The sequence below is a fragment of the Nansenia antarctica genome, assembly GCF_963989245.1.
Source record: "Nansenia antarctica genome assembly, chromosome: 6".
NCBI lineage: Eukaryota > Metazoa > Chordata > Actinopteri > Argentiniformes > Microstomatidae > Nansenia > Nansenia antarctica.
In genome coordinates this window covers 68,530,833-68,543,332 of record NC_137676.1, presented here as the reverse complement: position 1 = coordinate 68,543,332, position 12,500 = coordinate 68,530,833, and the positions used below count along the sequence as shown (strand labels likewise).

Here is a 12,500-nt window from a genome sequence, read left to right as displayed (position 1 = left end):
TACAGTTTTGGTCATTGGAGGCCGGAGGAGGTAGAAATCAGAGGCTCATTGTAATGCATGGAATGGAATGAGGAATGGTATGAAACACATGATTTGTTGTTGTTGGGTTTTTTGCCTCTTATTTTTTACTCTTTCCACAGCGGAAGTATCTCACACTATTGTACTTGTATAACCGGAGTAACAAATAAGATAAGATACATCTTGTGTCTTGTATGTTTGATACCGTTCCTCATTCCCTTCCATGCATCACAATCAGCCCGTCCTCCGATTTCTACCTCCACCAGCCTCCACCTCCCCTGATGTGGCTCTTATCTGAAGTCTCCTACTTCCTTGTTGTCCCGTGGCCCACGCTAAATCCACTGATAAAGTGCTCTCTCTCTCTCTCTCCCTCTTTCTCTCTTTCTCCCTCCCTCTTCCCCCATGTTCCAACTATTCCCCCCCCTCTCTCTCTCCATCTCTCTCCCTCTGCTCCATCTCTCTCTCTCTCTCTCTCTCTCTCTCTCTCTCTCTCTCTCTGTGCCTGTTTCTCTCATCTGTGTATTCCATCGGTCTTTCCATTGTCACCATCCCCATCTCCAACCTTCTCCCTCCCTCTTCCCCCATGTTCCAACTATTCCTCCCCCTCTCTCTCTCTCCATCTCTCAATCTCTCTCTCTCTCTCTATCTGCTCCATCTCTCTTCCTCTCTGTCTCTCTCTCTGTCTCTCTCTCTCTCACTCTCTCTCTCTCTCTCTCTCTCTCTATCTGCTCCATCTCTCTGTCTCTCTCTCTCTCTCTCTCTCTCTCTCTATTCTGCTCCATCTCTCTGTCTCTCTCTCTCTCTCTCTCCATCTCTCTCTCTCTCTCTCTCTCTCTCTCTGTCTCTCTCTCCCTCTCTGTCTCTCTCTCTCTCTCTCTCTGTCTCTCTCTCCCTCTCTGTCTCTCTCTCTCTCTCTCTCTCTCACTCTCTCTCTCTCTCTCTATCTGCTCCATCTCTCTCTCTGTCTCTCTCTCTCTCTCTCTCTCTATCTGCTCCATCTCTCTCTCTCTCTCTCTCTCTCTCTCTCTGTCTCTCTCTGTCTCTCTCTCTCTCTCTCTCTCTCTCTATCTGCTCCATCTCTCTCTCTCTCTCTCTCTCTCTCTCTCTCTCTCTCTTCCTCTCTGTCTCTCTCTCTCCCTCTCTCTCTCTCTCTCTCTCTCTCTGTCTCTCTCTCTCTCTCTCTCTCTCTCTCTGTCTCTCTCTCTCTCTCTCTGTCTCTCTCTCTCTCTCTCTCTCTCTCTCTCTCTCTCTCTCTCTCTCTCTCTCTCTCTCTCTAGTATTCCCAGAGGCTGGAGCTGCAGGGTCTCAGGGGGGTAGAGTTGGACCAATCATGTTCCAGACAAGACCAATGTATCTACACCCTCACCCTCCCTGGCCAGCCAGTCTGTCTCCAGGTGACAGAGAGAGAGAGAGAGAGAGAGAGAGAGAGAGAGAGAGAGAGAGAGAGAGAGAGAGAGAGAGACAGAGAGAGAGGGAAGAAGAGAGAGACCGAGAAAGAGAATGAGAGTGAGAGGGGGGGGGGGTCTCTAGGTATGGTTCATACTGTATAAAGTGTGGGTTGAGATTGGTCACTGGGAAGGTGACTGGTTATAATCTACTATACTAGTCTCCTGTGGAAGATTACTAGTCTAAATTACTAGTCTATTATATACAATTTTAGATTAAAAAAAGGCCCAAGGGCTCTTAATGGATAGATGATAATTTTGCGAAATGATGACGCTCAGTTGTGGTGTGTAATGCTGCGTGCGTGTTGGCCCGCTAATGATTAATCAGAACATCTGTTTATGTATGCACAATTTGTCCAATTTGTCCCATTAGAATTAGGGAATGACGTGATTGTGCATGTGATGTTTCTATGCTATCATGATTGGCCTAGGCTGCGTTCCTAAATTCTCTCTGAGAGCGCCGGAGCGACACACTGGGTCAACGTCATGAAGGGACCAAGTAATTTGATGCGTATAAATAGCCTATACACTTGATAAATCAGTGCTGTGATATTATTTATCGTCTTAGAAACATCTTAGCAAGAGGCACTTCAACAAATATCATAACCTTTATTATGCATCAGCTCTTTTTATACCTGGCCAGCCGGAGATCGAACCACCGATCATTGGACACGGGATCTACCACCTGAGCCACAGCCGCGCCCTTTGTAGTCTGAGACATTAGTTTCACATACATTTACACTACTAGTCTAGATTACTAGTCTGCCCTCTTGTTTTTTGGGGGTAGGTGGACAGTCGGGAGGCAGGAGAGGAGTGGAGGTGCTTCATCTTGACTGTGGCTATGGTAAGTGGTACACACACACACACACACACACACACACACACACACACACACAGAGAATAAGGCGCTATATAAGTGCAAAGAAAAAAGAAAATGTCGACAGACTGAACTGACTACTGAACACCGTTCACCTCCCAGCTGCAGATTCCCTCCCAGCTGCAGCTACTTCCGGGTCAGAGGTTACGGCTGGAGGAAGTCCTGGATCAGGAGCGTCGGAGGACCAGCCATCCCATGATGCCAGCCGTCTCAGACGACACCCCGAGTCCCGGTCTACACACGTTTCCTAGCAACACGGAACTCCCCGTGCCACCGTGAGTGACGCACCTGGGGGGGCGTCTCCGTCGTCGAGGGTGGCTTCCTATCCTAGTTTCCTCTCCTTGTCTCCTCTCCTCATTTCCTACTAGCTACTTTAGAGTAATGAGATGCGCCCTCTGTCTGTCTGTGGTTGTCATGGCTGTGGTTGTCATGGCTGCAGGTGCTTCTACCCTGTGTCCCGCCAGGAGGCGGAGCACATGTTGATGGACAGTCCAGAGTACGGTGACGTCATCCTGCGCCCGTCAGCTGAGAGCAACAGCTATGCCCTCACTGTGAAACACACAGGCTCCAGGTAAGGGACGAGACACACACACACACACACACACACACCTGTTCTCCTGGGCCCTCACTGTGAAACACACAGGCTCCAAGTAGGTAACACACAGACAGACAGACAGACACACACACACACACCTGTTCTCCTGGGCACTCCAAGTAGGTAACATACACACACACATACACACACACACACACACACACACACACACACACACACACACACACACCTGTTCCCCTGCTGTTGTTTCAGTGGTGGTCCAGTGCTGAGGCACTACAAGGTGAGAGCGGGAGGCCCAGCAGGCTTCGTGGTCGACCTGAACACACCAGTAAGTCTGCCCACTCTGCATCACGCCCCTCAATATGTCATACACGTCTGAACGATGTACAGTATAGTACAAGGGAGGCTGGTGGCGGTAGAAATCGGAGGACGGGGCCCATTGTAATGCCTAGAACGAAATGAGGAATGGTGTCAAAGACGTGTGGTACAGACAGACACAGCCTAGATGGTTGGGGGCTAGGGGGTTATTTCTGGACTTGGCCTAACTACTTCCTGTTTGCCTGGATCAGGTGACCAGTCCCAGTCTCAAGGATGTGGTGCATGACTTCCTGTCTCAGGTCAGGCAGCCCCTACGCCCGTATCTCCGTCCAGACCTCCAGACCTACAACACTCACCTGTACCTGCAACAGTAGGACACACACCTAGGTGAGTAACACACATTGTGGGGAGGCTGGTGGAGGTAGAAATGGGAGGACGGGGGCTTGTTGTAATGCATGGAGCCACATACACTCTGTGGATTACAATGAGTCCGTCCTCCGATTTCTACCTCCGCCACAGCCTCCCCTGGTAACTCGCATCACTCTACCATGACACACACTGTGCTATCTCACTCCTCTTCCATAATACTCTAACACTAGAACAGCCGTGCCTTTTTTACCTACTATAAGAGGGGTCAAAGAGGGGTCAAATGACCATAGTCTTTACAATGGAAAGCTGCTATTTACACACTACGACCATTTGTTGGCCGTCTTGTAAATTAGCCTCCCTTCTACACAGAAAAACTGCAAAATAGCTTTATAATAGCTTATCCTGATGTGATTTTGGAAATGTAAGGATACTGGGTGGTAGAACACACATACTGTATCTAGGAAAAGTCATGAAATGAGGGTACTGAAATTTGATCGAGTGCAAAGATATAGGAGAGAGAGAGAGGAGAGATAAAATGTTTTTACACACAGGGTCAAATGACCCCACCCATGGCTGTTCTAGTGTCTATTTTACTGAGCCAATTACCACTATTGCACTATTGTCATTGTTCATATTGTATTCCACCCCTGTACACTGTACCGCACATTTAAAATCTTTTATCTAGTATTTTTGTATATATAGTTATTTTTTAATCTTCGTATTACATTGTTATTTATTGGTTTTGTTTGCTATGCACCGTGGATGAGAGGGAAACGCAATTTCAGCCCTCTGTATGTCTGTACATATATTGGATTGACAATAAAGCTGACTTTGACTTAAAGAAAGACTCTAGGGCAAGATGTCCGTCCAAAAATTAGCACAAAACGACGCTACCAGAGCTTCAAAAACAGAGATGCAACTGACTGAGAGAATTGAAAGCAATTACCTTCTTATGTCAGAGGGGTTTGAAACAAGTGGACGCTCTTGACGAAGGTCGCTCTGTGTTCACGGGTGTGACGTCACATCCCAGAGTCTACCGTTAAGCCTGAATGACTGATGATGATATCTTGTGTTTCTCATCAGAGGTGCCCGATGTCAGTGTGGGTACAGCCCCCCCCCCCCCCCCCACCACGACCACCCAAATAAACAGCAGAGTGGAGGGGGGTGGGGGTCATCCTTGTGTCGCCGACCTCCCCACCACCACAGTCCCGCCTCCAGGACAACTGAACCAATCAGGATGGAGGAGTCGGAGTGGGCTTGACTCAACAATGCACCAATGACAACTGACCATCCTGATTGATAAGCCACTGGGTCACTTTCTTTTTTATTATTATTATTATTATTATTATTATTATTTTAGGATTAAATCCAAATAAATAAATATAGTTCCACCTATTCTGGAAGTCATGAAGTCCCCCATCCTTCCATTTCACACCAGGTCACATGTAGAACCCAGGGGAGGCTGGTGGAGGTAGAAATCGGAGGACGGGGCTCACTGTATGGAAAGGAATGATACCACTCCTGATTCCATTCCATTACAATTAGCCCGTCCTCCGATTTCTACCTCCACCAGCCTCCCGGATCACCAAACAAACATTCCTGGAAAGCCTACCTGTTGCTGGAGAGGACATGTCAAGGTCCAGTATGCAACATGTTACGTTTATGCAGCTATAATGGGGAACAGAATTAACTTAACTAAACAGACGAATGAAGAGAGAGTGAGAGAGAGAGAACAGATCACTGCACAGTTTGCTTGTTAAGATGTCCTGAAAACGCACTTTTTATTGGACCGTTGGGTTGAGTTGTCTGTCACAAGAATGAACATCATCACACTCATATTGTTACATCATTAGATCTGACATTGTATGCATCCTATGACATCATAATTCATTGCGCGAGAACTATCGACATCATGGTAGATATTAAGAATTTCTGTGCAAAAGAAAGTCGGCCAGGTTGGGGAGGGGGGGAGGGAGATGGCGGCAGCAGAACAACTAGGTTTGCTTTAAGACAGTATTTTGTTGTCGTCACTTCTGGCTGCAAGCAACAAGCTCAACGTTGCATGAAACTATCAAGTCAGTCCGTCTCCAGGCTTGTGAGGACTGGGGGGGTGGAACTGGGGCCGTTCTGCCAGTGCAGTATCAGGGTTGGGGGGGTCAATACCATTTCGATTCAGTCAATTCAGGGAAAGTCAAATTCAAATTCCCAATTCTCTCTATGCGTCTTCAATGAGTTAAACTAAGAATTGGAATGTCAGCTTGCTTCCTGAATTGAAATGGAATCAGCCCTGACAACCTGTGGTATCATTGGAGGCATCTCAACAACCTGTGGTTAAACCTCCTTCCCTTGTCTCGGTCTGCTGACTAGAATAGTGATTCAAGTGGAGGAAAGGGACAGGAGACGAAAGGAGGAAGCCACTTTAGCCGACTGGGACGCACCCCTCTTCTGCTGAACGGGGTTGTGAACAGAGCACAGCGGCCGGTCGTCTCTACACGCCGCGGGGAGTCAACACAGTCCTAACGTAGCACAACACACCTCGTGGTAAAAATGAAATCACAGATTTAGAAATAAATACACGTCATGGACAGTAGACACACATCCATAAATAATAACAATAACAACAACAACAATATCCGTAACGTAAGATTTGTTTAAAATCATTGGCCGACACCGGGAGTGTGTTGATATGGGGGGGGGGGGTTGTAGAGGACACTTGGAGAGGACACTTCACTCTGTCGTCTCAACAACAATGGAGCATTAAACTTGTATATATATATATATATGTCCATCTGTCTGTCTGTGTGCTCTCTTTCTGTGCTGACTTCACTGATTCACTTGTCGCTGATGGTCATTCATACATTCTCTCTCTTTCTTGTCTAAGAGCAATGCCCTATGTTTGGGGGGTGGGTGGGAAAATAGAATAAAAAATTTGAATTAAATAAAAAAAAGAATGGATATGGTTTATGCTTTCAGAGGCAGTCGAACGCGTGATCCGCAAACGATACTCAAGCGAACCGCTGAAGTGAAAGGAATCTTTGGTGGTTCTCCCAATGTTCAGTCTGGCCACCTCTCGCTCCTTCCCTTAACATGTGCAACAGTGTACTAACCCGTGTCGAAAGGGGGAGGGGGGACGACAACGAATCTCAAAAGTCTTTCCTTGATTCGTCACGTGGTCGGACGCCCCCTCCTCTCAGACCTTCTCCTCCAATGGGATTCGAGGAGGACACGAGGAATCTAGTCGAGACTTTTGAGATCGGACCCATGTCGCCTGGGAGGAGTCAGGCAAACACTGTGTAGCCAATGGGAGCATTCTAAGGGGAAGGAAAGGCAGCTCCCTATTGGATGATGGGATCCCGATCCCCGCCTACTAAGATTCAAAAGTTGTTGCTTTGCATCGCTGATCTCTTTCACTCACCACATCTCTCTCTACTTTCTCTCTCGTTATCTCTCTCTCTCTCTCTCTGTGTATCTCTTCACTCTCCCTACCCAAGGTGTTACCTAAAAAAAGAAAATCTGGGGCATTGTGTGTGTGTGTGTGTGTGTGTGTGAGAATACTGCTTTCACTCGGAGAATCATTGTCACAAACACAACAAGGTTATTAAGGCATCGGGGCACAGACAGAGCTATGCGTTAAACCAGAGTAGAAAACAGAACACAGAGAAACTATGTACACAGTCAAGTGCTTACTCGCCTAGTGGTCCGCGGGGCAGTAGGGGGGACGGGGGACTAGTATGACACAGAGAAGGATTAAAGACAGCGTTTCACGTCATAGAGGATGTACACGGAGGTATGGGACAGTCGGGTACGGTTCCCGTTCAGTCGCCGGTTCTCCTCAGCTCCTGTTCCGCAGCAGTACCCGAGGAACCGAGACCGCTGGGAGGTTCTGGAAACTTCTGACGTTGGGTGGCAGTCCTGTGATGATCCCTCCTCAGCTTATTCTGGGGGGGGAGGAGCCATGGGGGCTGCTGGGGGCTGGCACTACCTCCCGATCCAACTAAATCCCAGTCTTCTGACTGTAGCGTTGGTTGGACCAGGGGTGTGTGTGTGTGTGTGTGTTGGGGGAGGGCTGAAACAAAAGCCTGCACAACCACCAATCTAAGACCAGTTGTGTTGCCCATCCTGGCTCTAGTAGGGTGAGGGGCGTGGGGGCGGGTTATTGGGCCTGGAGTTTTTCCTGAGTAAGGAAAACCTCTGGGCCTAATATATGGGGTTTCGGAGGGGAGGGGGGGGGGGTTGTTGAGGGAGGGAGGGAGGGGTGGTGGGGGTCAGTCTCAGGGTCCCTCTCCGTCCCCGTCGCGGCAGAAGTGGTACCTGACGGGGGGGCCCGGGAGGTCCTCGTCCCCGTCCACCTCGGGGGCGAAGGACACGGTCAGGTCTACGTAGCGGCGCTCCACCGACGGCTTGATCAGCTTCTGCATCCTGCAGGGAGGAGAGAGGACCAGGAGAATCAGGAGAGAGGACCAGGAGAGTCAGGAGAGAGGCAGGAGAATCAGGAGAGAGTCAAGAGAGAGAGTCAGGAGAGTCAGGAGAATCAGGGGAGAGAATCAGGAGAATCAAACTGAACCAGGAGAGAGGAGTCAAGTTGATTGTGAGGGTGGTTGGTAAGAAGTTCGAGTCGACGACTCGTAGTAATCATAGTTGAGGACAGTCATACTCATAGTGATCATAGTTGACTACAGTCATACTCATAGTGATCATAGTTGAGGACAGTCATACTCATAGTGATCATAGTTGAGGACAGTCATACTCATAGTGATCATAGCTGAGGACAGTCATACTCATAGTGATCATAGTTGAGGACAGTCATACTCATAGTGATCATAGCTGAGGACAGTAAGACTCATAGTGATCATAGCTGAGGACAGTCATACTCATAGTGATCATAGCTGAGGACAGTCATACTCATAGTGATCATAGCTGAGGACAGTCATACTCATAGTGATCATAGTTGAGGACAGTCATACTCATAGTGATCATAGCTGAGGACAGTCATACTCATAGTGATCATAGCTGAGGACAGTCATACTCATAGTGATCATAGCTGAGGACAGTCAGACTCATAGTGATCATAGCTGAGGACAGTCATACTCATAGTGATCATAGCTGAGGACAGTCATACTCATAGTGATCATAGCTGAGGACAGTCATACTCATAGTGATCATAGCTGAGGACAGTCAGACTCATAGTGATCATAGCTGAGGACAGTCAGACTCATAGTGATCATAGCTGAGGACAGTCAGACTCATAGTGATCATAGCTGACTACAGTCATACTCATAGTTAATGTTGTTCCGATACCGATACTAGTATCGGCATGGCCACCGATACGCACAAAAATGCTGGTATCGGTATCGGCGAGTACTAACAAATAATAACACCCGATACCAAATTTACACAGTGTCGGAAAGAGACAACAAATATGCAGTTTGTAATGTCTGCTCAAAAGAAATTCCTCACGGAGGAACGCACGCAAGGACTTTCAATACCACGAATATCATACGGCATTTGCTGCGTTCGTCGATTCGCTCCGAGAGCGCCGAAGCGCACACTGGGCTCGACGTCATAAAGGGACCGAGTGCTTTGATTGGACGAGAGGCGTTCCACGAGTGCTGGTCAGAGTTCCAGCGCGACTTCACGAACGTAGTGTAGGTAGTGTTCAGCGACGTCATGTGACCCCGCAAGCAGGAAGTCACTAAGCTAGGCTAAGGCCCATAGCAACAACAACTATTAGCGCGAGAGTTTTAGGTCTTCCTCTGTGCACCTTGCACAAGTGTAGATAGCGTGCGACTTTTCAGCATAGCAGGACATATTTTAGATGATAATAGGAACAGGCTGAGTGCCAAAAACGCTGAGATGCTTGTATTTCTCAAGGCTAATCTGCCAGTGATGCTGCTTAATCAGAAGTAAGGTTTGAGTGTTTACTTGCTGTTGCACTACTACTACGACTGTTTTATATCTTAAAGTTATTTTGTTTGTAAATGTTCACTTGCTGTTGCACTACTACTACGACTGTTTTATATCTTAAAGTTATTTTGTTTGTAATTGTTTACTTGCTGTTGCACTACTACTACGACTGTTTTATATCTTAAAGTTATTTTGTTTGTAAATGTTAACTTGCTGTTGCACTACTACTACGACTGTTTTATATCTTAAATGGATATTGCACTGATTGGCATCTGTGAGAGCCACATTTCAGGTTTTATAAGGGGTTGATTTTCTTGTCACCATACCAGGTAGACAATAAAAAAAAGTTCTATAGCATTCACTCTCTGTTGGTATTTTTTCCTGTTTTACAAAGGTTTTGAGCAGTGCCAGACTAAGTGTTAGCAATAATTTTACATCAAGGTGAGTATGCGGCTCAAAAAACATGTTTTTTTGTTTTGTTTTTTCAAACGCCGTGGTATCGGATTGGTACTCGGTATCGGCAAGTACTGCACGGTCAGGTATCGGTATCGGGATCAAAAAATGGTATCGGAACAACACTACTCATAGTGATCATAGCTGAGGACAGTCATACTCATAGTGATCATAGCTGAGGACAGTAAGACTCATAGTGATCATAGCTGAGGACAGTCATACTCATAGTGATCATAGTTGAGGACAGTCATACTCATAGTGATCATAGTTGAGGACAGTCATACTCATAGTGATCATAGTTGAGGACAGTCATACTCATAGTGATCATAGTTGAGGACAGTCATACTCATAGTGATCATAGTTGAGGACAGTAAGACTCATAGTGATCATAGCTGAGGACAGTAAGACTCACGTCAGTTTGAGTCTCTTGTTGTGGCCAGGCATCACAGGAACGTACAGCATCTTCACCCCGTGGACCACCATGGTGGGCTCAATGCCATACTTCTCCTGGAAAACCAATACAACATTATATAATCACTAGATGAACACTATACAACACTACATAATACTACATAATACTATATAAACACTACATAATACTATACACACTATACAACACTACATAATACTATACAACACTACATAATAGGGATGCACCGAACATTCGGCCACCGAATGTATTCGGCCGAATATCGCAAAATAAAGCACATTCGGTATTCGGCCGAATGTGTGAAAACACCGAATGTTCACCACCGAATAGTGGCCGTGTTTTGATGACGCAATACAATTAAATATAACTCTCAACAGGCGCGCGGCGCGAGGCGACGCGCTTTCAAAACTGGCTGCGTTCGTAAATTCACTCAGGAAATCCGATCAGCACTCGTGGAATGCCTCTCGTCCAATCAAATGACTCGGTTTCTCTATGACGTCGGGCCCAGTGTGCGCTCCAGCGCTCTCAGAGCGACTTTACGAACGCAACCTTACACTTATCTAGCTAGTTAGCTTAGCAGTCGTAGCGGAAGAAGCAGAGTTGTTGCCTTGTTGAAAACATATTCAGACTCCCCAGCTGTTCTACACGAGTTTATGACATGCAGCTGTATCATGCGGTGGTTTCTATGCAAACCAGAGACTATAAAAACAAAAGATATTCATTCTGAAATAACATGAACTATTATCCTTACACTCAGGTGGACTCAATTCAACTTGTTGAATGACTTGTTGAAGACATTTAGCATTTGACCTAATTTTAAGAGTGACAAAGGGTCTGAATACTTATGTACATGAGGTATTTCTGTATTTACATTTTAATACATTTGCAAACATTAAAAAACGTTTTTACTTAGATTATGGGGTACTGTGTGTGGATTGATGGCAAATCTATTCAAAGCGTGAAAAAAGTGAAGGGGTCTAAATACTTTCTGAAGCCTATGTAGAGACAAATCATGAATATCATTAACTTGAACCCTGGAAAGCAGTAGAGATTAAATCCCACGATAATTAGTTATAATAAGTTATATATAAAAGTTCTTTTTTTTCAATCTCAATTTCTTTCTTTGAGAAGCATGAATAAAAAGCAAAATGTATTTAGTTTATGCAATGATAAAATTAAAAACTGCCGATACACATTCGGTATTCGGTATTCGGTATTCGGCCAAGTGTTTCCTTAAATTCGGCTTCGGCCTCGGCCAAGAATTTTCATTTCGGTGCATCCCTACTACATAATACTACATAATACTAAACACTACATAATACTATATAACACTACATAATACCATACAACACTACACTATATAAACACTACATAATACTATACAACACTACATAATACTATACAACACTACATAATACTATACAACACTACATAATACTATACAACACTACATAATACTATATAATACTATATAAACACTACATAATACTACATAATACTATATAAACACTACATAATACTATACAACACTACATAATACTACACAATACTATATAAACACTACATAATACTATAAACACTATACAAGAATATATAATACTATATAAACACCATATAATACTACATAATACTATATAACCCCTTTACTGTACAACACTATATAATACAACCACTATACGTATACAACGCTACATACTATAACCACTATATAAACACCATATAACACTATATAAAAACACTATGCTGTATAAAGAATATAAACACTATAGAACTATATAAACGTTGTTGTATTTTAGCTTTGTAGGACAGTATTTGTGCAAGCAACAGAGAATCAATGCATTAAACACCACCCAGATATCATACTGTATGCATCGTCAGAACATTACAGCACTCACAATATCACCTGAAAGGAAAGTACATGATGGGAATGTGTTATATTTGCCATACAAGGTGTGTGTGTGTCTGTGTGTGTTTCTGAATAGATTGAAGGCTGAAACAGGCCTAGTTGTCATAGCTAGCATTGTAGCATCTTTACAGATAGTTCAGCTGTGTGCGTCTGTGTCTGTGTGTGTGTGTGTGTGTGTGTGTGTGTGTGTGTGCGTGTGTGTGTGTGCGTCTCACCCTCACGCC

General features: G+C 45.2%; 1 protein-coding gene across 1 annotated transcript in view; it reads right to left on the bottom strand.

Annotated features, from left to right (window-relative positions):
- Positions 1-5,341: 5,341 nt before the first annotated feature.
- uba6 (ubiquitin like modifier activating enzyme 6) overlaps positions 5,342-12,500 on the bottom strand; it is a gene marked incomplete at its 5' end in the record, with an annotated part of 19,778 nt that continues 12,619 nt past the window's right edge. The window contains 3 exons of the mRNA XM_080534814.1: positions 5,342-8,002; positions 10,353-10,447; positions 12,492-12,500. The exon at positions 12,492-12,500 is cut by the window's right edge and continues 79 nt beyond it. Coding sequence (XP_080390940.1) covers positions 7,855-8,002; positions 10,353-10,447; positions 12,492-12,500 — 252 coding nt within the window. The 3' untranslated portion in view covers positions 5,342-7,854. The remainder of the gene's footprint in view (positions 8,003-10,352; positions 10,448-12,491) is intronic.